Raw genomic sequence first — 27,171 nt, 5'->3', positions numbered from 1 at the left:
GGATTTGAAATAAATAGCTTCATCTAGCAGGATGGTAATTGAATAAACATCCATCTCTAATCCCTGAGTAATAGCATTAAATTAGGGAATATTCAGCCATTTCCTTCAAGCAGTAATGTTCCTTGCAGAAGTTTATTCTTGTCAAACACTTATTGCTATACAATGCACTTCAGTAGTATTTCACTCTAAGGTATTTTGATAGTATTTAATAACTTATCAGTAATAACAGAGGAAAAACTTTGCTTTTAAAACTGTTCTTCATAAAGCTGAACTATACTGGAATCTAGTGAAAAAACAGTTGTGGCAGTATCACATAGAGGAATTGAAGATAAAAGACAATATTCACCATATAATAAATTTAACTGCAGATGCTGGTGACAGCTGATGGGAGGCGTTGATGCTTTAAGTCAGGTAATGAAGGAGTAGATGACAATGCAATGTCCTTCCATTCAGATGCCATCTGACCTAACTTTAGCTATTAGTAAAGTGCTAGCTCTGTTTAAAGAGCGGATATATGTGAGGAAAATCAAGACCAAACAAAGTGTATTGAGTTTGGGAGAAACTGCAACTACTTTCTGTTCCTTCTTTCCTTCCAAGCTAAGTAAGAATACAACAATCGTCTCTGCTCCTGGCTGTAGGACAGCTTCTCCAGCAGCCTGATCACAAGCCCAGGATACCTGATGAGGCAGGCAACAGGAGATGCCTCTGGGCATTAACCCCAAACTACTCCAAACCAAACAGAAATGCGTTATGTGGTATAACCTCATCTTTAATCCATGTCTTTATTCTGCCTTGATTACTTCAGGAAGTACATTTTGGATAAGAGGGGGTTGGCTTCTTATCAAGACCAGGCTCTTTGCTGCACATGGTTTTGTGCAGCAGCTTTCTTGCACCCAGCTTCAATTCTTGCAGTAGCTCAGTAGCACTTCCTACAAACATCACTTGTTTGTCATAGCTGGCTCAGCACCCCGTAAACAGGATTTCACAGCATTACCAAGTAGTTTCTTCCATTTGGACACCTAAATGATAGTAGGCTTATACTTAAGAAACCAGTGTGAGAGAAGAGGCTCTCCAAGGCTTAGCTTGGGAAGTAGAAATGCTCAGCAAAGCCAGAATCCTGAATTAGGGCTTTGGGTCACAGAGCTGATGAGGGTTCGTGCTCTGCTTTTTCCTCCCCTTGCAGTTTGCAGGATAAGGGGCAGAAGGACGGTGACACTTCTATAGCTAAAGGCTTTCTGTTTTGCTCTGAGGGATTAAGTAAGGGGCCAAAACACACACTACCTCATTATAGGTGTGTCAAGATCCTCCTCATTTCAAGGGAGCAAGGCATTACTTGCTGCCTCTCCCCCTCAAAACAGCACCTTGGTTATGTCCTGGATGAAGAGGAGTTCTGTGAGAAGCTTTAAGGTCTAGAGATTGTACTTTTGCACACACAGCAGTATGAACTGCCTGCATGCAGTCCTGTAGATGAAAGTGTCTTCCATCTTTACACAAGACTCCTACGTGGAAAGACATTGCAGAAGATAGTTGCAGCTTCTCCTGTTGGCAAAAGCACAGTGAGGAATGAACTAGCACAGCTGGTCTACCCAGTGTAAACTGGACTATGCAATAACCAACAGAAAGCAGAAATTATGTCTGCTCAGTGTCAGTGCCTGCTTAGAAGAGGGTTCCTGCCCATTCCACAAATGGACCTGCTACTAAACCTTATTTAGATGAACACTAAAAACAAGTCCACTGTAATACTTGGTCAGGTCAGGGGGAAAAAAAAAACCAAACCACAACTTATTCCCCATCTTGGTCACTCCATCATGCGAGGACATCATAATAAATGGATGGTTTTTTGGTCTGGCAACGGAACTCTTCTAGCTTCAGGCCAATCCTCAGAAGAACAGCTTCATCCCACCATTTTCCCATGACCTGTGAGAAGATGAGAGAGGCAGAGTGAGAAAGGAAGAGGAAAAAGAAGAAAAAAAAAAAATGGTAGCATCAGATGCTCTTGAAAGCCCTGGAAAACATAATTTCGTGACTCTGTCTCAACAGCACCTGAAGGACACATGCTTTTCCCTTTTATCCCAGAACTGCATTTGAGATAAAAGCAGTTGTGTGACTCTTAATTACAAGACATGGACCTTTCATTCATGTGAGACCCATTTCAAGAGGGAAAGACTTAAAGAAGGTACAGAAATGAGAAAAAGGAAAAAGAGAGGAAAGAGTAGTGACAAATACTAGGTACTGATGCAAGTAGACAGGAAAACAGAGAAACCTGTTTCCCATATACCCAAAAAGTCCCCCTGCCATTCAGGAGTGAGTCACTGTGACAAATCTCTTCAACTACGAGTTAAAACTTCTATTACCAGTGCCTGCCACCTCCTCAAGTGTGCTGTGTGGAACAGTAGGAACCTGCTTATAGTGGTTCTGGACAAAGCCAGCTGGGGATTATGTGACCCAGCATACACAATGAGCCAATACTCACCTGGAAGCTGATGGGAAGCCCAGCAGCAGAATATCCAATGGGGACTACAAGGCCTGGAATCCCAGTGAAGTTACCAAGCTGCATGAACCTGCGGGAAAAGCTGTCATCAGCATTCCTGCCTTGAAACAGCAGCAAAGGCATCTTTTTTTGTGAGAGGCAGCCAGGATCTCTCTCTCCTGCTCTACAGCCTGAGCTCCTTCAGTTAGTGCAGCTAACTGAAGTTGTTCCCAAACTTTTGCTTTCACAGTGCAAGCAGCACCCCTTCTTACCTCATGGACCGGACTGTGAGGGACATATCGCTGCTCCCAGTCACGAGGTCAGATTGATAGATTCTTGGGGCAGTGCAAGCAACAGCTGTAAATGAATCACAAAATGACTGAGATTCAAAGGGAGCTCAGGAGGTCATCTTGTCTAACTTTCTGTCTCGAGGATGGTCAGCTAGAGCAGGTTGCCCAGGACCATGTCTGAATGGCTTCTGAATATCCCCAGGGATGAAGATTCCACAGCCTCTCTAGGCAACCCGATCCAGTGCTTAACAAGCAAAGGAAGAGTCAGGCAGTGGGCATTCTTTAAGGAACAGCTCAGTTCATTAAAGCCACATGTTTGATATACATTGGTGATGCAAACCCACACTCCTGGAATGCAGTCAGGTTGCTGGGATTTATGAATTAAGCAGTTAAGTTTCTATTTGGAGCAAGAACATTTGCATACATAAGTAGATGTCCTGTCCCTCCTGTGTAAATGTGTTGGCTCTGCAGCTTGTGTTTCAAGTACCAGTAAGGTGTTTCTCACTGCCATGGGTGCAGGCAGGAAGTCTAGAAACACACAGCAAATACAGAAGTAGACAGCAGTCTTTCAAACCAGGCTGCATTATCTCCTAAAGGTTTGGGGCACAGCAAAGTATTTGCACAAAAGGGATGCTCTTAAAATCGGGGGAAAGTTAAAGGAGTGACTGTTTTTAAAATGCACCATACAGCTGTTGGGGACCAGCTCTTTGGCCAAGACTGCCAATACCTGGTGTAAGGATACAGTTCACTGTGGTGAAGATCTCTCGCAAAAATCTCATGCTCCGAGTTCTCTGTCGATTGGCCTGCAAGCAGAGAGACTATTGTCTGACCAAGCCCTCTTGGTTCATGAGGCTCATGTTTGATGTTGACAAACTCTGCCCATCAGAGCCTATGCCTTTGCAAAAGAAGACACCGTTCCTGCAGTTTGGAATCAAGAGGCAGGACACCAAGCCCAGGTGTCATGTCCTCTGTGGTGCCCCACCATTCAGCAAGCTTACAGAGCAAAGGGCAGTACAGCTGAGCAGTATCTTTCCACGTGTATGGAGAAGGTAAGAGAATCCTTTACCCCACCCTTACAATTTTGCTAGATGCCTCCCTTCAGCCTTCACCACCGTATGTTCCTTACCGTAATATAATCCAGAGCTGTGAACTGGGAAGCCAAGGCCAGGTTAGCCCGAGTGTCCAAATTCTGAAAGAGAGAACATGATCGTGGCTCTGCTTGCAAGAAACTGAATGTGAGCGCCCAGGAGTTCTCTTCCAGGCCTGCTCTCCTGTATCAGTAGTCATCCAACAGGTGGTTTGTCATAGAAAAAGTAGGAAAGCCTCAGGTTTCTCACTGACATGAAACATGTTCTGTATCAGCTGAGACAACTACTGGCACTGATGCAAGCTACTGCTACTTACCATTTCCTGGAAATGTTTATTGAAGTCAGGTTGCAGGAAGTCCCTCATCTCACTGAGAATGCAGATTACATGTGCTACTCGCACTTCTTCCATCTCTGGCAGAGACAGTTCAACCACGCTGGCTCCCAAACTCTGCAGGTGCTCCACAGCTGCGTGCACAACAGGTAAAGCACAGACAGCATCCCTGAGCTCACCCAAGTTCACACAAGGGCTGTGAATCCCCACCCCCTTGAGAAGTCAGGGACGCCATCGGGCATCACAAGGCAAGCATCTTCAGTTCATTATGTGGCATGCAGCCTGCTGCAGCTGCTTCTTGTAAGTAAAAGCCTTCAGCCTACCCAGATCTCAGTATTCCAACAGGGCAGGAGTAGGGGGCTTTCAAACAGGTTCCTAACTTATCTGCTACATTTTGGCCATGTTCTTCTCCTCCCTCTAGCTGCCCAATTAACCCAAAGAGTAAAGGTGGACTGACAATGCTTCCCTGAGCACTCGACATGACCAGTGTTCTATAGGTACAAAGTGATTATTTAGCATCATGAGATTCCAATTCAAAGCCTCTTCTGAACCACAGTGGTAGAGGAATGCAGGGGATACTCAAGAGATCAGGTCAACAGTACGGTTCAGTAAATCCTGATGCACTTCAGGAACACCAAAAATTCAGGAAAAATAAAATCTTTTGCGGTTTAAAAACAATCACCTCCTTTCTTTGACCCCAACTTCTTCACAAATACTCAAGCTTGCTTATTTCACTGGCTTATGGTGCATCTCTCCTAAGAAAACTCTATGCATGTAGAAGTGTTTCTATGGAAATAAGGAGGCTGAAGAAAATCCAGGCAAACAAAGCCTGAATACTGTGAACTATCTCAGCTCCAATGCATAGGAGGCCGACTACTAGACCAGGCACTGTAGTCTTTTTCCCCCCACCCCCACGGGTCAATTCCGCTAAGCCTAAAGTCTGACAAAGCTATCCTAAAGGCACCATTTGGCTGATTTCAGGGAAATACCAGACGACGGGTTATATCACAAAAAAAAAAAATACCCAGCCCTGTCTTTCCTACTGAACTTTATGTTGTGAAACAAGTCCCTCCCTTAAAAGTCGTTTACCATTTAAGCTTGCAGAGTAAGTATTACTGAGCACAGATCTGTCTTTATACAGACAGAGGCTTAGCACACTGGACTGCATTCTTCCATTGTAACCTGACAAGCCTACAACTGCTGAGCTTTTTAACCCTCAGCAGTCAGGAGGGCTTCCCTAATACAAAGCTACTGCTGTTGCTCTAGCCAGACCTCTTTACGCATCTGCCTTTTAGGACCTCAGGCGAGATCTTTTTAATGCATACATAAGAGAAGCACCAAGCGATACCATGACATTAGGCAGAATAAGAGACTTACGACCTTTTCCTCTTTACCTTTCTCACAGATGGACAGGATTTCTGCATCACATGCCTAGAGAACAAGAGGAAAGAACTAAGTAGACTTTAGTCACTGCCCTCCTCTACTTGGTGAGCACACTTGCCAGGACTTGGGTCCTCATGGAGCTTTCCTTGTTCCTGTCCCTAATGGCAGTGAAATGCAGCCCTTCAGGACTGCCTTACACTGGCTGCTCCATCTAGAACAGCTTGCAGGTCATGCTCTTAAGGAAAAGGAAAGGTTGTCTTTTCCAGAAGAGAGGATATTCCTCCTTTGCACTTGGGTAGAGACAGAAAGAGTCCTTATTTTCCTCCAGGGAAGAAATCATGACCACATTTGTGGGGCTGCATTACAATTGCCGAGCAGTACTAGCTTGCAAGCCCAGTTTCTACATTGGAATGATGAAATAGACCTCAGCAGCTACAGCACTGTCAGCAAATGGACACACTAATTTTCCTCATTTGATTTTAAACTAACTGCCCTTTATAATCAGCTCAGAAGCATTGCTTCCAATGGAAACAGCAATATAAGGAAGCATACCACCATCAGCTGTACAGTCGTTACCTTTCCTCATGCCTCCATCAGACTTTTAGTCAAAAGGCTGGCTTACAAAAAAACCTATCCCTGTCAATGTTTTCACCCATGCTATGTTCTCTTCCAATTATAGGACTAAATATGAGAAGCTCCAATGATGACAAGCAAGAGAACAGTGAATGCACTGAACTCCTTTAAAAATCTCATTTTCCAAAGCAGCAGACAGAGACAGAACAGGCACGCACCTTAAAAAATGTCCAGTCCACTCCCAGTTTTAGGCCTTTCAGGTCAGGAGCACACATATCAGATAGGGTTGCTTTGGGCTGTTTTAGTCCTGCAGGGAACAAACAAGAGTTCCTCCTTTTATCTAGGATTCCCCTAGGAAGGCAGAGCACCTGGGCTCAGGGAAGGAGGGGGCTTACCTACCATATGGATACAGCGGATCTGGCTCAGCAAGGATACTGTAGACAATGGCTGCATCTGCCACTGAGGTACAGATAGGGCCTGTGAAGGAAAGGTCAGTTCTAAAAATGCAACAAGGGGTAAATAATACCTTCCTCCCTAGGTCTTTTGTAGGCACAGATTGCCTCCCCTGTGAGAACACCATACAACAAGGTCCCTGAAGTGGAGCACAAGTTCCTCTTACCTACACTGACTGTGGAGTAGGAGAGTGGCAAGCTGCCGTGACAGCTGATGCGCCCAAATGTACCTAGAGAAAAAGAAAGGGGCAGTTAGCTAGATATCGGCAGTTCCTGGTAAGATCTGACCTAGGTGTTTTTGGTGCACCCAGTCACTTAGCAACACACCCCTGCCAGTCACGTTTAGGTTTGTTGTTTTGGAGCCCAGTCACTCATCATTCAGTACCCTGTTCTGCTGACCATGATCTGACTCATTCACGAATAGTGAAACTGGTTTCCCTCATAATAAATTATTTAGTTGAGGGGAAATATGTGCAGGGATGTTTCAAAATATATGCATTTAAATATGCAGAAGCAGCATCTATGGTATGGAGGATGGAGAAGCAGGAGCAGGATTATCAACAGCACAAGATACCACCCTCCCGGGAGATCTCACCCACTTCACCAATGAGACTTCATGCCTAACACCAATTGTCTTCTGAGAGTACTTTTATTGCCTTTCTGATCAGTAACATTTTTGTCATCGTCATCATTAAGTTCCTCAGATGAATCAAGATTAATCAAGTTGATCACATATAGAAGGATGGAAAAACAGAGTAATGGCTGAGTCTCACATGAAATAGCTGAGGTCCTTTGGAATGATAAATCATTCCCAAAAGCCAGCATCTCTTCCAAGTGATAATCCTGCCATGCCACTTTCCATGCTGTAGACACTGCCCTATGCATTTCTTAGGTCCTCTGCACATTCTCCTTCATAACATTAATTCTTACTGCAAAAACTGCATTGCTACTTCTTGTAACACTGAGATAAGAGGGAATGGCTACATACTGGCTTCAAAGAAGCCTATTACCAGGTTTAACTTACCAGAAACAAATCTGAGCAGCATCAGCCTCTCCATATAATTGGGGTGATGGCAAACTATTGTGGGTGGAGATGTTTTTCACCAGCTCATTACAGATACACAACTATGCTGGGAACACTTCCCAGCAAAGAAGAAAGATTGAAGATGGACGAGTGGGTAGAAAGGCTGCATGCATGTTTTCTTTAGCATTTGACTCAAGGAAGTAAATTTTTTTTAACATCTGTTCAATAGCCAGTACTGAGAATACTTCCATGCTGCCAGGCCAATACATGACTCTCAGGGTATTGTACTCCAGAGTCTCTCTGGTCAAGTTTTGCTTGACAGGAATTAATGGACTGTGCCTGACTTGTTTGTGGCATTCTATCTGATACAGCAAACAAGATACACCCACTTCCATTATTAAAGGTCTCTACCTTTCAGCCCCACCACACCACAGAAAGAAGCAGGAATCCTCACAGAGCCGCCTCCATCTGTGCCAATAGCCACTGGGCAGAGGCCTACAAAAAAAAACCCACACGTTGGCCTGTGATCAGAAATACATAGTGTTGTCCTGTCCATTCTACCAGCAGCTGTAGCCAACACAGCACACAGAGCTCTCTGTTCAGCTAGGAGTTCACTCCAGTTTCTAAACACCCTCATAAAAACCAAATGCCTGAGGTACTTTGGCTCAGAACCTTCCTCCCACCACTCCTGAACTCTGCTTAGAACCACCTACCTGCCGCCACAGCTGCTGCTGACCCACTGGAGCTCCCACCTGTGAAGTGGTTAGGCTTGTAGGGATTCCGAGGGATCTTGTGGTACCTGAAGCAGACAAATAATGTTGAAGCTTTTCCTAGGAAGGACCATGTGCACTACAGGGCAGGGAAAGATCCAGAAACACAGCTCAGAGATTCTGATCTTAGTAAAGAGATACCATGTAATCCCAGATAATGCTATGCCCCTCGAAAACAAGATGTATAAAAGACTTCTGCCTCGCAGTCCGATCTCTTGTTACCATAAGCAGCCTATCCAAAAGAAGCAGACTCAAAGCAAGAGAGGATGATGCTCCAGCTCTTCGGCCTGTGACAGCACTGTACCGTGACTGCACGTCACAGCGCATCACGCAATTCCAAAAGGTGGAGCAGTTGGTGGCCAGCAATTCTTACAGACAAGCAAGTCAGCACCCCCAGCTCTGCCCTTTATCCCAGAGCAGCAGTTCCAAAAGTGCCCAGATGCCCCAGTCCTCAGACACCAAAGAGAGCTGCCGGCTGCACAGAGTCCAGCCAGCCTCACACAGTGAGGAAATGCCCTGGCATGTTGTTGCAGCTGAGGGGGAGCCCCAGTTCCCCCCAGTTGCACACACACAAAGCGTGGCCCTGCACACGGCTTTGTATCAAGGCTGTGAGGGCTGTTGCTCTGGAACAGCAGTTCTCAGCTTGGCTATAGCTGGAGAATTTGCAATAATAAAGCAAACTCCTGTTTTAGCTAGGAAATAAAAACACTACATTCTGCTGAGATGATTTTACCTTTTCTCACTGTTCTGGGCCTTTCGCCATTACTGTGACTGAGCATTAGGTTACTATTTATTTCCTTTCTGTCACTGTTTTTTTTCTACCACTCATCCTGTATATGTTCACACCTCTAGGCCTGTAAAGGCCTGGCAAACCAAGTTCCTTACTCAGCAGACACCCGTTGGACCCTCTCCTTCCTTTGGTTTCAGAAGCCTTCAGACTTGCACAGCTACTCCGATCCTCTAATCTACAACGCTGAGTTTTCATACCCACAGGGTTCTCCCTCCACAGGGTGCTTCTGGCAGTTTTATTCTCACATGCTTGCCTTCTTTTTGTATCATTTTCTGCCAGTTTTGGACAGACTTTTAGGTCTTTCTAGATGGGGCAGAAGAGAGGGGAGAGGGATTTTTACCTATTAGGATTGCATCCCGTTGTTCCAGTCCCTAGTTCATGCATGTTTGACACTCCAATAATGATAGCCCCAGCCTCTCGCAGCTTCTTGGCCACAGTAGCATCTTCTGTTTCGGGCTCTGTCCCAAGATACACTGTTCCCACTCGCTGATGGTAAGGTACCTTAGCAAGAAGATACCTTATTATTCATTCTAAAACCCTGGCAAGGTAGGCAGGCACACGTACGTGCTTCACAGGCGCACTTCCACTCCACAACAGATTCCAGACATTAGGACCCATAGAGGTAAGGGCTAGGAAGTTTCACTCTTCAACTCATCCTGTGTTGGTTTCTGTTAGGAGGGACACTTAACTCTTCAATATTTGGTCCTTCTCCCACGCAGAGGAGTCCTTTTAATACCATGACACAAAAAAGCAGAAAGCACCTAGGTGGCCAAGAAGTCTGTCTTCTTACAGCAATTCAATTGCTGTATCCAGAGGCTGCAGGACACCTGGGACCCACAGCACACAGGATATCTATTTTCCATTTTTCTATGGACAGAGCTGCAGCATTTCAGATCTGCAGTGCTCTGAAGCAAGGCACCAAGATTAGACGAATGCCAAACTACCAGCTGGCCTAATTTTCAGGGTATACTTATTACTCCAAGGCAGCAATGGAAGAATCTGTATAATAAACATAACTCCTACCCTACGGGTAGGTCTCTGCAGAACCTACAACAGCTTGACGACACTGCCAGGAGTATTTAATAGTAACGTTGTTAGGCCACAGGCACAACTCTTCATCAGTGGGGATTTTCAAAGTAACCTGCATATTTCTGACACATGTCCTTTAAGGTAAGACACTTTGCCAGTGGAGCAGAGTCAGTGCCTGAGAAATGCAGAACAGTTACACCCACCGCTACAGATCCTTTTATAAATTCTCATTTCATCACAAGAGGGACTGTTTCCCACCCCCACCCTCTACTCCACATGGATTAAAAAGATCAGCACAAGATATAGAACACGTCTGCTGTACCCAAGATCTGTCTTCACCTGGCAAAACTTGTTAATCCTACTAATTACAAACCCACATACTACCATTTATTAGAAGCATATTCTCAGGCTTCTGCTGAGGAGTTGGTCTTAAAACCTTGTCACAAGGTTGACCACCTGCAGCATGAGCTGATAGCTAGACAAGGAAACTCACCACTTTGAACTCTTCTTTCAGACACACTGGGATGCCATCCAGATAAGACAGGGTGCATTTATTCCTGTAACGAGCAGTGGAGGCCTCAGCCATCTGCACAGAGAAAAAAAACCTGTATGTTACATATATTTACTTGAGCTGAAGGTCATTACTGGTATCAGAATGGATACCAAAAATGGCTTTCTCAGGCTGCTACTAAGCCAAACTAAGTTTGTTTCTTCCTTTTTCCACCATATGCTTATGGGCAACTACCACTTGGAAGCATCTATGCTAAGGGATGTCATATAAGCACAGAAGTCCTGTTTTAAACATAGTTGTCCAGCAGGAAACAGATTGCTTTAATGCTACCTCTCTCTGCAGGATGGAAAGCAAACTTGTTTGTAGTCCTCCACATAAAGAGGGAGAAAAAATGTACATATTTCTCTGTGCAATATATAAGAAAAACTTCTGCCCCTTCTAATGGATGCTACTGCTCTTGAGGTGACAAAGGCTCCTTTCCTAGCAAAGGCAGACATTACCAGCATTATTTGCTCCTGGTCCCATTGCACTATCGCTCTGAGTGGGGGCGTGGATTTGTCGCAGTCCTCCAGAGTGGCAATGATGTTCTTTGCTACCTGAGATGGCGTCAGCTTCCCACTCCTACAGGACAGGAGAAGTTGGGACCTTGTTACAAGACCCCCGCACCACATCCACACACAGGGTTTGTCTCTCACATAGCAAGATGGCAGCTGTCACAGCTGTAAACAAGAACTAGATACGAATCTGTGTGCGGTGATGATTTCAACACAGTTAACACCACCAAGATGGAAGACTCCCTTCCTTAAGGGGAGAATTTGCCTACACACTACATCCCCAACCCTTTAGAGTAGGGGCAAGAGCTAGAAGAGTTACCCAGATATTCCTGTACAATCAGATAAACAGGGAGTCCTCAAGCTCCTGAAAGCCTGAGGCTATGAAACTCGCAGTATCATGAACTAAGACCAAGAGGCTAGCCCCCATTATACAGGCCTCCGGTTATTGAGAACGGGCTCCCAGCAGTACTGTCATAGCCCACCTTCAACAAACAGGTCTTCCCTCCCTCCTGGTAAGAGGCTATGTTACCACGAACACATCTCTGGCTGACACAAAAGCCTCACAGTCAGGATGCGTCTATAACACCAGACCGCGGATGCCTTTTGCTCCAAGGCCGCAGCCTGCTGGCAGAGGTGGCCCTTGAGGAACAAGTGCTAGGAGCACAAGAGAATTTATCTGAGCACACATCCACAGGCAACCAGGAGTTACTGAGCAGCCAACAAGCTTGCAGAGCCTCAGTCAGGGATGTGGTTCCAGCTCTTTCGAAGCTGGACACCCTTACAGGGTAACAGCAAGCAGGCTGCTCACAGGAGCACAAGCAGCTGGGGAACCAAGAGATTCTTCAGAGACCCACAGTATGTGCAACTTGCATCATCCAGATGAACCTTCCTCCCCTTCTCACTCACGTTTGGGCAAACAAGGTATGTAGAAATGTCTCCCACAGAAAACTGACCATCAGCCAAGGAAAACAGCATTTAAATATCCTTGCAGGATTTGTAAAAGTTATGCCAGCTCTCCTGGTTGGCCTTCCTTCATTATTCTATTAGAGGGAAAGGAGTGTAGAGGGTGATGTTAAATGGCAATCCTAACAAAGGACAATCCTAACAAAGAGATGCCTGAGAGCATGTAGAACAGTAGCAGCCCGCACCAGGTGAACATGCGAGACAGGTTGTTTCCAGATCACAGTTTCACCTACCGGTAGCAGTCCAGGTAGTCTTTGATCCCTTTGAAGCTAAACCCATTGCTAGCAGAATCAGATCTGCAAAGAAAAGATTAAAGAGGCAACTGTGAACCATCAAAGCCACCTCTGTTTGGACCTGTAGACTTCAGCATCACAGTCCAATGGAGGCTGGGCATCATTCACTCACAGTCAACTGGCTGGTCACCATTTGGTCTACTAGAGCACACATTTCAGCTCACACTCTATCGAACTCCTTGCACACATGCCAGACACCAGACACACTTAGGATGCCCCAGAAATAAAGGGTCAGTCTTGCTGACATGTTCTAGTTCCTTCATATTTCTATCACAATACAGCAGTCATTAAACTGTTCAAAATTTATTCCAGGTTTACACTGGCTACTCACTGCTCCAGCATTACAGGAGTAGGCCCAGGTGGCCAAAAAGGCCAACAGCATCCTGGCTTGTATCAGGAATAGCGTGGCCAGCAGGATGAGGGAAGTGACCATTCCCCTGTACTCGGCACTGGTGAGACCCCACCTTGAATCCTGTGTTCAGTTTTGGGCCCCTCACTATACGAAAGACACTGAGGTGCTGGAGAGAGTGCAGAGGAAGGCGACAGAGCTGGTGAGGGGCGTGGAGCACAAGTCTGATGAGGAACAGCTGAGGGAAGTGGGGCTGTTTAGAAGAGGAGAAGAGGATGCTGAGGGGAGACCTGAGGACTCTCTTCAACTACCTGAAAGGAGGTTGTAGCATGGAGGGTGTTGGTCTCTTATCCCTAGTAGCAAGTGACAGGACAAGAGGAAATGGCCTCAAGTTGCACCAGGGAAGGTTTAGATTTGGTATTAGGAAAAAATTCTTCATGGAAAGGGTTGTGCAGCCCTGGAACAGGCTGCCCAGGGAAGTGGTGAAGTCACCATCCCTGGAGGGGTTTAAAAGGCATACAGATGAGGTTCTTAGGGATGTGGTTTAGTACTTGAGTTAAGTTATGGTTGGACTTGATGATCTTGAGGGTCTCTTTGAACTGAAATGATTCTATCATTCTAAGTTTGATCCAGAGATAGCCAGCAGCACATCCAGTGTGTGGTGTAGGAGGAGGAAAAGGTGCTATGCAGCATACACAAGGATACACATCAGCAAACTGCTTAAAAACTAAGTTGATGGCTCTAGCACATAAGAAATAGACCATTTCTCATCACAACAGAATGAACATAAGATCATCTGAAGAGCTAGCTACAATTACTACTTCTAAGATATCTCCCTATCATCACCTAAACCAGAAGTCATATCCTGGAATAGGACATGGTACGGGACCACAATGTGCTACGGAGGGAAGAGGTAAGGCTCCAGTAACCTGCTCCATAATACTCAATGTATCACTGGAAAAGCTGGGGACACAAGACCAGAAGGCTGCACTCACCAGGACCCACGCCTGCAGGAAATATATCCTTCCCTCTAAAGCGAAGGAGATTAAAGTTCTTCCTTGCTGTAGCTTAAGAATTCAAGTAGGGAACAAACTTAGTCCTGCTAAAAGCCGAGATACATACAGAGAACCCACTCTCTGAGACACTAACAAAGTGCAGCTCATAGACATTTTCAGTACCTACTCAATAGGCCCACAACTAAGAACCAAAACCAGATGGGGAGAACATTCATAGCAGCCCAGCTGCTCCCACCTCAGCATCAGACATCAGTGAGACATGCGAGCCTGAGTAACATTTTGCCTGGAATCTAGCAGGATTTAATCAAGCATAGGCTGCAAGCAAGAAGCTTAACAGGCATTTATCCAAGCAACCTATCTAACAAAGCCTAATACTTCACACTGCTTGTAACTACCGGTGATTTATAAGTTACAAAAGGAAAGAGGACTAACAGCACTATTTGTTTTGTAAAGTAGCTGAGTGTGGAAAAATATTTTAATCCATATTACTGACAACAGCAGGTTCCCACTAATGTAACAGTGCTAACACATGTGTTCTTCCACTCCACTCTTACACATCACATACTGACCTTCCCTCTATCAGCTGCTTAATAACATCTGAAGTGCTTTTAGCCTCAGACTTGTCTTCTGTAACCTCTGCAGCAACCTCTGGGATAAATGTGGGATCTTCATGAATGTCAAGGGAACGCATGAGCGAGAAGTTGTTCAGCCTGAAAGAGAGACAGTCACTGCTAGAGTTTGCAAGCTCTACCATGACTAATTCTTCAGATTGTTCAGAGGGAAGCTTATGCAAGAACATGTTGTCTTAGTGGTCTGCTCTCACAGCAGGGAATTGCAACCATTACAAGATAATCTCTCACACCTTTCCAAAAGGCAGCATCAAATCTGTTCTGTTTAATAAAGTCTCCTACCTCTTGACATAAGGCCAATTGGCCTCCGTAAACCCAAGCTGGGAAAAAAAGGGTGAAAATCTTCACTTAATTAGAATGGGAAAGAAAACAAAAAGAGAAAATAGTATAATTCATAGTGTTCATAATACCATACATTCAAGTACTAATCCTGTTCAAACAAGAATCTTTTCAGGCTTTTCCATGACCTGCTTCAACATAGTTTGCAACCAGATACAACAGGGATCGCAGCACAAGCCCAGTGCTTGGAACACATAAAGCAAGGAAGTCAAGGCTCTGTCATAGATGTCAAGGAATGATCTGCTGTATAACAGCAGTGCCACTTGTCTGGGTTCGATTCACTCAAAAAGCCCATGCCCCAAGTAAAAACGCTGGCGTACAAATTGTGTGTAATACATTTCTCAGTGTCCTGGGATCTGCACAGATGACCCATTAAATGACCAGCAAACTACATGAGCCAAGTGCGAGCCTGAGGTTCCTCACACCTCTTACCTGAATGGCTCTCAGTGCAACGTACACTTGACAGCACAGTTTCTAAAAAAAACGTAAGTGAGAGAGGAGAAAAGGCTGGCTTAAAATAGTTAATATCTTTAAAAAGAACACGCCAGAACCTTTGAACTTCATGTCATTTCCCCAGTACTACTATTCTTTTATCACTACTGGTGATAAACACAGCAGATTTGCACATCCACAAGCTTTGAAAGAAAGATTGCTCTTCAGCAAAAGGCAGCCAGCAAATTGGGTTTCTATGCACCTGCTCCAGTGTGAAAAGAGTTGATTTCTTGTGACAGAGACCCACTCAAACCAGAGTAGTTAAAAAAATATAATCTGGTAAAAAACATGTATGAAATAATCTTGCTCACTCTCCAATCGTCATGCAGCTTCCCTCTTAGAAAAGGTCATTTCAGATAATCTGTAGGCAGTGTGCAATGCAAGCACCTTTAAAAAGCAAACAAAACAAAACCACAAACAAACAACAAACGAAAACAAACCAAATGAACCGAAAACAACAAACATAACCCAACCACTTGGAGAGGGGGAAAATCTCCACACTCTTACCTTATTAAGAACGGCAGTAACCAGATCTGTCCAAAAGCCTAGAAGAAAGTAAGCAGAAACACTGGTTTGCAGCAACTTTGACCTGAACACCTTCCCCACTAGACAAGGAACACTGAATGTGCTCACAGTTGCTGGAGTCTCAGAGCACCCTACAGAGCATGCAATGCTACGCAGTAAAAAAATAGCGCAAATACTTGTATTTCAGGCCACAAAATGGGCTGAAATGCTTCCCCTCCCACCTCTCATATTTATATAACTATAAAGAGAGTATTCTTCTGTCTCTCCTGCCTTTGTCCTTCCCTGGCTTGGTCCAGGAAGCCTGCAGCTGCAGGCTGCAACACTCTTAAGAGGCACGTGTATAGCACCCATCCATTTCCTTCTTCATGTTTCACAGATTATGCAAACATTGGATAAGGTAGAAGCTTATTATTATTTGTTTATCCCACTGCTAGGATCTTTCCTGTCACTCAACCAGCTCCTGCAGTAAAACAAGTGAGCTTGGAAACGCATCAGAAATTTGAAGGCTCAATGGTAGCAGGCAGCTGAAAACACTCTGAATACCTTGGTTCCCAGTGTAGCAATAGCAGCAGTCCCAAAGAGAGCAGCCTTGTTGTAGCCTGTCTTAATAGCTCAACAACACACTTTGAAAACATATTAAGGGATGTACAAATACAGTACAAGTCTGAAGCAAGGATCACACTCCTAGATCCATGAAGCGATATATTGCCTCACACATTCCATAAGAATTACAGTCTCTTTTTGGAAAGGCGTTGCTCCTAACCTGCATCTAATATAAAACAGCACAATCCTGTAACATACTGAGATGATGTGTGTCCCCCTCACCCAAGGGGGATGCCAGGAAAGGAAACAAGCCCAGGGCCACGTACCAGAAACAGCCACAAAACAAAGGGTAAAAAGGTATTCTGGTTATTATATCCTGGAAGAAAGACACTTGCAAAGTATTCTCACAAATAAAGGCAGAGCCCGTCACTAGCCTTCACTCCAGATTCAACCAGGCACTGAGCTCTGTAACAGGTCATGTTGCTGAAATGAGACCTTCATGCCTAACCTTGACACCAGCGCAAAAAGAAAGGCCAAGTAGCAGCAACAAAATCCACCTGCTTTCAGGCAGATGATGCTGCAGGGCACTCCCTGCCAAAGGGACAGAGGCTTTTCTCCCCGCAGCACCCTGCTATACAGTGGCCGTGCCTCCTCCACACCGGTCTTGGCAGGAATCAACCCACAGGCTCAAAAACCATCCAGAGGGACCTCACCAAGCTCGAGAAGTATGCCCATATGAACCTCATAAGGTTCAACAAGGCCAAGTGCAAGGTCCCGCACCTGGGTCGGGGCAACCCCTGGTATCAATACAGGCTGGGGGATGAAGGGATGGAGAGCAGCCCTGTGGAGGAGGATTTGGGGACACTGGTGGATGAAAAGCTGAACATGAGCTGGCAATGTGCACTTGCATCCCAGAAGGCCAAACATATCTTGGGCTGCATCAAAAGGAGCGAGGCCAGCAGGTCAACGGAGGTGATTCTGTCCCTCTGCTCTGGTGAGACCCCACCTGGAGTCCTGTGTCCAGCTCTGGAGACCTCAGTACAGGAAAGACATGGACCTGTTGGAGAGGGGCCAGAGGAGGCCACAAAAATGATCAGAGTGATGGAGCACATCTGCTGTGAGGACAGGCTGAGAGAGTTGGGGTTGTTCAGCCTGGAGAAGAGAAGGCTCAGGGGAAAACTTATTGCAGCCTTTCAGTAATTTAAAGGTGCTCATAAGAAAGACAGGGAGAGACTTTTTAGAAGGGTGTGTTACGACACGACAAGGGGTAATGGTTTTAAACTAGAAGAGGGGAGATTCAGCATAGACATGAAGAAGAAACTTTTCACAATGGTGGTAAAACACTGGCAGTTTGCCCAGAGAGGTGGTAGATGCCCCATCCATGGAGACGTTCCAGGCCAGGCTGGAGAGGGCTCCAAGCGAACCTGATCTAGTTGAAGATGTTCCTGCTCATGGCAGGGGGGTTGGACTAGGTGAGCTTTGAAAGTCCCTTCCAACCCAAACTATTCTGTGATCCTATGAAAGACACCACAAAGCCCACTCGTGGAGGAGTTCTGGGGGAACAGGTGCTTTCACCACCTTCCTGAAAACCGCACTCACAGGACTGAGGGACCTGAATCCCTTCACATCTGAGGAAGGCTGCTGGCAGCTGTATTGTGAGTTTGGTGGCAGCTGTATTGTGAGTTTGATGTCAGCTCAGGCTCTCCATACCAGAGGACCCTCATGACAGCCCCACCGCAGAGACCAGCTCTCCCCCACAGCATCCCACCCGGGGGACAGGATGAACCCGAAACCACGCAGAGAACCACAACTTCCCCACAACTCCCCTACAAACGCGAGTTTAAACTTCCCCCTGAGACCTCCTCCCTCTGCAACCCCCGGCAGTCCTGGCCGGTTTCCCCCAGCAGCCGCAGGTTTTACTGCCTTGTTTACCCGGCTCCCTCCGTGCCGTCAGTCGCCCGGCAGGGGCGGCGACCCCGACCCCGCCTCGCCCTCACTCACCGTGTTGGCCACATGCACGAAGAGGCGCAGCCAGGTGCCGCACAGCCGCGGTGCCCACTGTGGAGAGGAGGCGAGAGGTGAGCACTGCGCCCGCTCCCCGCTGCAGCCCACCCGCCCATTCCCTCCCTCCCGGCGCTCACGGGGTCCCGCGGCGGGCTGCGGCTTGGCGGCTCCGCCCGTCCCGGCTCCCGGCGGCGCAGCACGGCCTCCGCGCTGCCCGTGTGCCGCCGCACGCAGCATAGATAGGCGGCAGCGGCCGGCAGCAGCGAGAGGAGAAGCAGCAGCAGCGGCGCCATGGCGGCTCTGACACCCAGCCCGGCGGCGGCGAGCCCACCCCTCGCCCCGCCCGCGGGCCGGGCCTGCCCGCGCACCGAGGGCGCCTGCGCTCTGCTGGGCGAAGAGTGGCGGGAGTAGCGCGGGGAGCGCCGGTGCCTGACAAGCCGTCGGCTCCATCCCTCCCTCGGCGACCGCCATGTCCCGCTTCTTCCAGGCGCTTCGCCGCGGCGCCAGCGTCCGGGCGGCGGGTCCGGGCGTGGAGGAGGCGGACGTTCACCGGTGGGGTCTGACAGGTCAGCGGGCCGCCAGACCCGGGGCTGCCGGGGGGAAGCGGGAGCGGAGGGAGCGGTAACGCGCGTCGCGGGGTCGGTTTCCGTGCGAGGATGGCGGGAGGCGGCGGAGGGGCCCTGCATTAACAGCCTTCGGGCCTAAAATAAATCAAGGTGTAAATAAAGGTGGCTCCCGGACGTGTAAAAGTGCGCTACAGCTGCTGCACGGAGTGGTACTGCCGTGCTCGCTGCTCCGTGCAAACCTTCCCCAGGTCAGTCGTGCGCTCATCGGCTTTGCAGTTAAGTGGGAGCTGAGACCCGGGACTTGGCTCCCTGGGCCCGGCTTTTACCCGTGCGGTGTCCCAGTGCAGCCTTAGACAGCTCTGTGCTTCGGGAGCTGATCCACAGGGCAAAGTCGGTCGGGCCCGAGGTGCATTGATGTTGAGCGTGAATGTTTTTAAAGTGCTTTCTGCTACCCGAAGGGTAGATGTTAAAGCAGAGTGCCCAGGCAATCCATCCTGCTTGCACGTTTTCCTTAGCCGCGGGCAGCCCATATTTCAGTCCCCCTGCTAATTTGGGTTTGTGTTTCCTGCTGGCTGGTGAGTTACTTCACCCACTTAACAGTGTCCCCAGGGAGGAGAGGGCGGCAATGGCGCAATGTTATTAACAACACACGACACCTGAGTGTGGGTACAGGGAAGGATCTTCAGAACTCCTACTTGACTTGTTTGGTGGGGTTTTTTTTGGCATATTGTGCCCTATAATAAGGATTGCAATGGTGGTAGTAGCTACAGTGACCTACAGCTCAGGTCTGCCCTCGCTTCAGTGCAGGAAAGCTGCATAACATCTTGTGGAGAAATGATTATTATACAACAGTAGATAGATTGTTACTGGTAGCCTAAAGCATGTCCCTGGATATAGTACTTATATATTTAAAAAAGTGGCTGGAGCTGAAAATCAAGCCGTCTTTTAGGAATGCAAAGTAGCAGATTAAATATCAGATTAGGTTCCTTGTACAGGCTTTTGTAATGACCTGGGGCGTTTTTGTGGGTACAAGTTCCTGAATATACTTTAATGGGTTTATTGTAACACTGGTGTCTCTGTTCTCCAGCAGGGTAAACCAGTTTCTGCTGAAAACTTTTCTCACAAGGCTGCTGTTTGGGAAGGCCTTGTTGTGCAGGACCCATTTCTGGTGGCTTCAAGGTCTGATTGTGTATGGAGTGTATTGGATAACTATGTAAATGTAACCAATTTATTTTATTCCCAGGCATTAAGCTTCGTCCCTATCAAATAGAAGGTGTAAACTGGCTGGTGCAATGCTACAAAGTCCAGCATGGCTGTATCCTGGGTGATGAGATGGGTCTTGGGAAGACTTGTCAGGTATGTTGTCTCCTTCTGGAAAATGATCACTGTCTAATGTAGCCCAGTGTTTCTCCAAAATGAAGGAAAATCACCCTAATGTTTGGTCAATTAAACAGCCCCATCCTGAAGTCCATAGTCAAAAGACAAACCTCATTATTTCATTTCTTAATCACTTTAAATCCCTGTGAGGTCCTGAGTGACACTCCAAAAAGGTTTCAGTGTTTTGTAAAAAGATAAGTGGTCATTTTAGATGGACATCTGAATGTGTCATTGATAGTGTGCAGACCTGAAGGGACAATACATAGTTAGTAACGAGAGGTTGATGTAATTTTGATGAACATGCAGCAAGATGATTTTTGTGTTTGTCAACACAGGGATTAAAATGTACAGGTGTAAATTTTTCAGTGCTGCTTTTTTTTTTTTTTGGTAGGTTTTTTAATGGGTTTCAGTTTTGTTGGAAAATGTTTGTGCTTTGGTTCAGCTGATAGTATTCAATGGGTTTTAAATAACAAACTGGTATTTTTAAAAATGATGTATGGTAGATCTTCTTGTTTGTGACGGTGAAGAAAAGTCTTTGGAAAGGGTCTCCAGATAGCAAGGTCACTTCTTTGTCCTTGATGATGGATCTCACTTGACATTCTCTTAGCTGTGTTTTGTGCTAGAGAGCTGGTGGGAACCAGCTAAAAAACTTAAGAGGAAGACAGTTTAGGCAGGTTCAGGTTATTGGGTTTAACCCTTTTCTTATTATTAAAAAAATACTTTTCTTGCCTTTTAGACTATTTCTCTTCTCCTTTATTTGACAAAAAAAATAACAAACAAAGAGAGATTTCTGATACTTTGTCCTCTGTCTGTTCTGAGCAACTGGAAGGAGGAACTGGAGAGGTAAGTTTCAGTAGTTGTCTGGCTCATCATATTCTTGCACAGCAAGTTGCAAAGATTCTGTTGGGCTCAGTCCAACAGTTTTCTTCCTTTCAAAAGGAAAAAAGGTAAAACAGGAAGCTACCAAAACAACAGACCAATGCAAACACCACTTGCAGTTAATGCATAGCCTTTACAATGCTGTGGTATATGTGTATTGTGGTTTAACCTGAGCTAGCAATACAACCACAATAGCTGCTCACTCACGCTCTTCCCCACCACCCCCCCAGTAGGGGAGAGAATCAAAAGGAAAGGGAGAAACTTGGATTGAGATAAACACAGTTTAAGAAAATAACAAAATACTAATGCACTACTAGTAAATATATACTTATATATATACACACACACACACACATATATATATAAAAAATAGAAATAAAAGATACTCAAGGCAATTCCGCACGAACTCCATCCACAACTGAGCAGCCAGTCCCAGCAAGCAGCACCTGGTCCCCAATGGCAAAAAAAATAAAGAGGGAAAAGGCAGAAAGGCTCAGAGGCCTCACAAAATAGCAAAAGCTGGACTAAACATCCCACATAGACCTCCCCCGGCTACACCCCAGAGAGAGCAAGAGATAGCGGAAGACCAAGAGAAAAGGGGAGCAACCCAGAAGAGCAACTCTCCCTAAATCTGAAGCATGACACTAATGGGATGGAATACTCTTATTGACCAGTCTGGATGTCAGTCAAGCTCTGCCCCATCCATGCCCCTTTCCTTGATGCTTCACACCTGTGGGCAGAGCTCAGAATGTCCTCGGCTCTCAGACCAGAGCAATTAAAAACATTAACTCTGTGCTGGGGTGTTATCTCTTGTTCTCAAACTAAATCCAAATAATGAACGTGCTAGCTATGAAAAAGAAAGGCTGACTTTCAGGCCAAATGCCCCCACTAGCTCTGTATTTTTTATTCATTTGTAACCCGCCATGCTCAGCCTCTCTTAGGCAAAATCTGCTGAAGACAGCCAGGATTCTGTACGATGAAAGGTAAGACCCAGCGTCTTTCTTGGCATGCTCACATGTGCATGCAAAATACATTACATCTGTGCATGCAATCCATCTTCACTGGGGTGCAATGACTCTGCTGATGGCACATATGCTGTGCCCAGAATGCATACATTAAGATGGAACCCAAAGTTTCCTTTTAAGAGAGAGGGTGTTGGACAGTGCTGTCTCTCGGCGTCTGAAGTTGTCCAGGTTACATTCTGAAGTGAGCTGGCCTGATTTGGATAGACTTGCGGTTGGAATAGTTGGGGGAAAGTTCCTCCCTTCATAGATCAGCAGTGAAGAGCTGCCCAGGAGGAACATTAGGCAGATATCAGTGGTGCAATTAAATGAGGAAGAATTTTAAGATCCCAACTCTTCCTCTGTAGAACTGGTTTTATCTGCTTTTTTTGATGAAGAGGATAGATTCTTGAGGCCCTGACTTGGACCTGTTTGCTGCAGTCATTGTTTGCCTTTGTTTTAGCATGATTTAGGCCAATTCTTTGATCCCAGCTAGGCAAACTGTATTCATTTCGCTGCTTCTCATGAGCTTTTTCAGTTCAGGATAGCAAATGTGCCATGAGACTGGTTTTCAGTCATCTGCCTTGGACTTCGAGACATAGAACAATGCAGTTTATTTTGGACTTGTCCAAACCAGAACCAGGAGCTGAGGTGCCAACCTGAGATGCAAATTAGTCAGGAAAGGGTTAGATTTTGAGATCCAGATGCATCTCATGGGAGGGTAGCGTAATGGACAGGAGGTTCTCATTATCTGTGCAGTAGATATGTTTGGTATTGGGGTCCAGGGTCATAAAATGGGGTCCAGGATCATAAACACATGAAAGATCAGGCTCACTGTTTTTGTTCTGTCTTTCTCTTGACAACAGGTTTGCTCCAGGACTTTCCTTTGTGACATACATAGGCAACAAGGAGGAACGACCCAAACTGCAGCAGAACCTCAAAGATCAGTCTCACTTCCACGCACTCTTGACAACATATGAGGTACATGATGTCTTTGTCTTTTGAAAGGAGGGCTCAAGTTTTTCCTCACCTTTTCCATTGCTCTTTACCACCCAGCTCATGTATTGTCCTCTGTACTCGTCTCTAACCTTCCTCAGTGATTTTTCTAGTCTGTAACCCATTTCACCAACTCGTGTAAATTCATGCAGATTTTGTGTCCCTAAGATACTCTACTTGAATTCCATTTTTACTGCATAGCTGTATCACACCTTGAGTAAAGAACACAGACACATGTCCATCTTTAGCTGATGCTAAATGGAGAAAGAAAAAGGCATTGTCTTTGTATAGTGCCTTATAGACCTCTAATATTTAATAGAAATATACATGTGTTATGTTTATTAAGATTCTGTTAATCAAGTAATGCAAGAACACTTAGCATTTGCCTTTTTTGTGCTCTCTTCAGCATGCCCTCCTCAGACAAATATTTCATTCCTGGACTGCAAAATGTTGAGATTCCTGTTGCAATTGATAGGACTTTGTGCAGAATCTGATCAGAGGTCTCCTGAGAAGGTCCTGTCCTTCTGTAAATGGAACCAACCAGAATAGGGTTGCTTCCTTGGTCACTGCTTTGGACTTGGCATGATCTGGTGCTTAGTTATCTGGAGTGGGAAAAAGCCCTTATTTTTCTGTTATGAGTCCCACTTGGGTGTTACTTCATACCAACACTTTGGTTTTATTTTAACAATCTCTTAACAAACTCATGAACTTGAAATTTGATTAAAAGCGTCTCTTACAGCTCCTTCTGACCCCCTCCTCCTCTTCTGATCTTCCTTTGCCCTTTTGCTTTCCTTCTCTTCAAGTATTTTATGGTCTTTTCCCACTGGGAGCTGTGTGACCTGTGCTGACAACACTGAACCTGAATCTTTTTCCACGTTGCACAAGTGGGAGTGGGTAGCGGTGATAACCCTTGTCCTAAATGGGATAAATGGAGGTGCTCATACTGAAGCAAGTCCAAGAAGGCAATTGTCTGTATTGAAATATTCACTTAGCTAGGATTTTTTCTTGTCTCTGCTGCTTTTAATGATAAAATTCCATGCTTTTTAAGGATTTCTCTTGAGTGACCTGATTTCTCTTCCTATGAATCTGAAGTTGGGCAAGCAATGTCTACACTTTGGGATACTATTAGGTTGTTGTAATATGTTAGAGTAACCTGCTGAAGCGTATGCTTGGTTAGAGTGCAAAAGACTGCAATGCTGAAGGTGTGTGGTGTTTCTTACTGAGTGAGAAACATATGAAAAATTTACAGAAGTGAAGAGCATTTATGATGTGTGTAAGTTTTCATTAATTCTCTGAGGTTCTACTTCTGGTGTGTTGCCAGACAAGTGTTAAAATGTAGAATCACAACAGCTTGTTACAACAGCTGTCATGTTAATTCCCTTAGGTAATAAGTGGCTTCATTCCACTCTGCTCCATTCCACTATAGTTTGTAAGTAGACAAAAAGATGTTCTGTTTCTTAACTGGTGTATTAACTTAAGTCATGAATCACAGTTCATTTCTTTTCATTGCAGATTTGTCTGAAAGATGCAGCATTTCTAAAATCGTGAGTCTGGTTTTAATTTTTTCAAATTTAATTCTGCGTGTCTGTCAGTGACTTCTTAAGCGTATGTTTGTATGTGTGTGAGATCCCATGCTTGTTTCCCAAGAGCCAAGGGTGTTCTTTGCTTGTGATTAGAGCTTTTGCCTTTGCCAGCTTTCAGTGAAGAATCTTTAATGTCAACTAAGATGTATGTGAACTTCCCTAAGATGTATGTGCTGTGTCACATTCTGGGGGCAACAAGAGATCATGAATGGCTCAGGACCTTTGTAGAAGCAGAAATCCAGTGGCCCCCACTGACAGAATTTTGGACCTCGGGACTAGTCAGGCCCACTGTGGGTGCCCTGTTGTCTTTCTGCAAAGCACCTGCCCTTGGCCACAGGTGGAAACAGAAAGTTGTGCTCAATGAACGCCCTGTGGTAGAAGCCAAGCCTTATGAAAGGTAGCCATGGCCATACTGTCCTTACAGTTTCATATAATGTCCTGTGCTGCTGCATATGATCCTGCTTATTTTGCAGCTTAGCCCTGGGATGTAATACCTAGGGAGAGCAAGTAACTAGACCTAGTATCACACACATGTCAGCTCCAGTGCAATTTCCTACTTGTAATGTTAGCACATAACCTCAAAGCCATGCCTTCAAGGTCTGCTAATCATTTGTACCTTGTTCTCTGTAGGAGCTCTTTTTAAAGGTGGGTCAGAGTTACCAGATGTCTCACCACCACTGCTCCTTACAAGCAGTGTAACAACACAAATGAGTTGAGGAAGAGCCCTGTTCTAATGTAATGTGGAGAGATTCAGTTGCTGAGCTTGTAGAATAAAAAAAAATGATATTTCACTGTCCTAACAGTAGAGAACCACTCCTAAATAGCAAAGAAGGGGAATCAAAGGACACAGAAGAGCTGTGAGGAGAATGTAGATCCCTGTGATTCCAGCCCTTGTATTCCCCTGGAAAGAGAAACGTGGGTGAGAAACGCTGGAGGGTCATGCTTTCCCTCCCTTGCCTGCCCATCAGCTGGTCTTAGCCATACAGAAATCACTCTGTGATGTGAGAGTTGAAACCCTAGCGGTAAGCAGGCACAAACACTGAGGGTCAAAAAAGATCTGGAGTTTATATTAAGCCTAGTGGATCTACTGGGTCACCAGTGATTCTGCAGCCTCCTTGATGAGACGCTGCATATAGCTGTATAAAGTCCAGACCACGCTGAAGCTTCTGTCTTGGGTGATTTGCAAAAAGCTCTTAATCACTCCGCCATCACTACCTGATCATAGTTGCTGGTGTTTTTGCACAGGTGCAAGGGCCTAGTTTCACTTCTCTTTTCTTGCAAATTGTGGACCTCCTTAAATGTTTGACTAACTTGGGCTTATATCATTTTCCCCATAGAAATGGGGGTGGAGAGAGAAGGAACAAATTCAAGTGAATTTACTTAGTTTTGATTTCAGAAAACCTCATCCAGACTACAGTTAAGAAGCTGAGTTGGCTCTTGAAAAAACAGTACTTGTGAATTCCTCCCACTCTGCTTGTGATGTTTGCTTGGGTCATGGCATAGGACCATCTCAAGTTCAGCCAAGCAGAGCCACTGCTTATTTCAGTGTTTCTGCACTGACAAGAATGAATTGTCTGCCCCTAACTGAAGATGCTATTTTTTCAGCTTTAACTGGGCTGCCTTGGTTGTAGATGAAGCTCACAGACTGAAAAATCAAAGTTCTCTGCTTTACAAGACGCTTTCTGAGGTAAAATAACTCCTCCATCTTTTAGTGTCTAAAGCCTCTCTTCTCTTCAGTACAGCATACAGATTCTCTGTTCCTCTGAGTATTTATTAAGCTCTGGGCCACATCCAGTTGCCATCAGAGCTGGTGAACAGATTCCCATATTTAGTGGCAGACAGATTAAGGCCTGTCGAGTTGGCTTTTCATGGAGGTGGGCAGTATGGGGAACTTATTTCGCATTTTGACTCACATTTGGGTTTGACATGTTGGAGTAATTTGAGAGACCAAAAAAATGTAAAGCAGCCATACATAGTGCCCCACTGCAGCTGTGCTACTGAAGTGGTAGAAGTCTGACTGACCTAAGACAATATAAAGCGACAAGAGTCTTATCTCCAGCTGTGGGAGAGTGAAGGAACGCTTGCCTGGTTCATGGGACATCTGGTAATGAACTATTGACTTCCATTGTCCCATTTACTGGAGCCACCCTTTTTAATTTAAATTGCTCTGGCTTCCAAAGCACCCTGTTGAAGTACAATGAATGCCTGATTGAAGGCTACATTTCTTGTCATGGCAGTGAAACATGGGCATTAAGTCTGGGCTCACATCATCAACAAAGAAGTACAGCATTTTGAAAAATATTTTTTTATTAAATTCCTGGAAGTCTTATATCTTCTGAATGTATTGCCCA

General features: G+C 45.5%; 2 protein-coding genes across 3 annotated transcripts in view; one reads left to right on the top strand and one right to left on the bottom strand.

Annotated features, from left to right (window-relative positions):
• Nucleotides 1-113: 113 nt before the first annotated feature.
• On the bottom strand, nucleotides 114-18,822 carry LOC309453061 (uncharacterized protein). Its single transcript, XM_082076191.1, has 20 exons — nucleotides 18,556-18,822; nucleotides 18,416-18,472; nucleotides 15,854-15,891; nucleotides 14,456-14,596; nucleotides 12,462-12,524; nucleotides 11,212-11,332; nucleotides 10,694-10,786; nucleotides 9,512-9,672; nucleotides 8,325-8,410; nucleotides 8,023-8,106; nucleotides 6,755-6,817; nucleotides 6,535-6,612; nucleotides 6,354-6,442; nucleotides 5,574-5,610; nucleotides 4,165-4,313; nucleotides 3,887-3,949; nucleotides 3,488-3,563; nucleotides 2,743-2,827; nucleotides 2,474-2,561; nucleotides 114-1,917 (listed from the first exon to the last, which is right to left on the bottom strand). Exons 1-20 carry the CDS (start codon nucleotides 18,709-18,711, stop codon nucleotides 1,807-1,809), a joined length of 1,839 nt encoding a protein of 612 aa, XP_081932317.1. The 5' UTR covers nucleotides 18,712-18,822; the 3' UTR covers nucleotides 114-1,806.
• CHD1L (chromodomain helicase DNA binding protein 1 like) overlaps nucleotides 18,381-27,171 on the top strand; it is a 24,552-nt gene continuing 15,761 nt past the window's right edge. Inside the window, exons 1-6 of one of the 2 annotated variants that reach the window (XM_082076190.1) lie at nucleotides 18,381-18,492; nucleotides 20,228-20,340; nucleotides 21,098-21,204; nucleotides 23,108-23,222; nucleotides 24,750-24,781; nucleotides 26,426-26,507. In XM_082076190.1, the coding sequence (XP_081932316.1) occupies nucleotides 20,317-20,340; nucleotides 21,098-21,204; nucleotides 23,108-23,222; nucleotides 24,750-24,781; nucleotides 26,426-26,507 (360 nt within the window). In that variant the 5' untranslated portion in view covers nucleotides 18,381-18,492; nucleotides 20,228-20,316. Of the gene's footprint in view, nucleotides 18,493-18,814; nucleotides 18,985-20,227; nucleotides 20,341-21,097; nucleotides 21,205-23,107; nucleotides 23,223-24,749; nucleotides 24,782-26,425; nucleotides 26,508-27,171 lie in introns of those variants that run through there. The other variant, XM_082076189.1, reaches the window with a different exon arrangement.

The sequence above is a fragment of the Streptopelia decaocto genome, assembly GCF_964273445.1.
Source record: "Streptopelia decaocto genome assembly, chromosome: 1".
NCBI classification, from domain to species: domain Eukaryota; kingdom Metazoa; phylum Chordata; class Aves; order Columbiformes; family Columbidae; genus Streptopelia; species Streptopelia decaocto.
The sequence above is the reverse complement of the archived record's forward strand: the minus strand, read 5'-3'. Positions and strand labels throughout refer to the sequence as shown.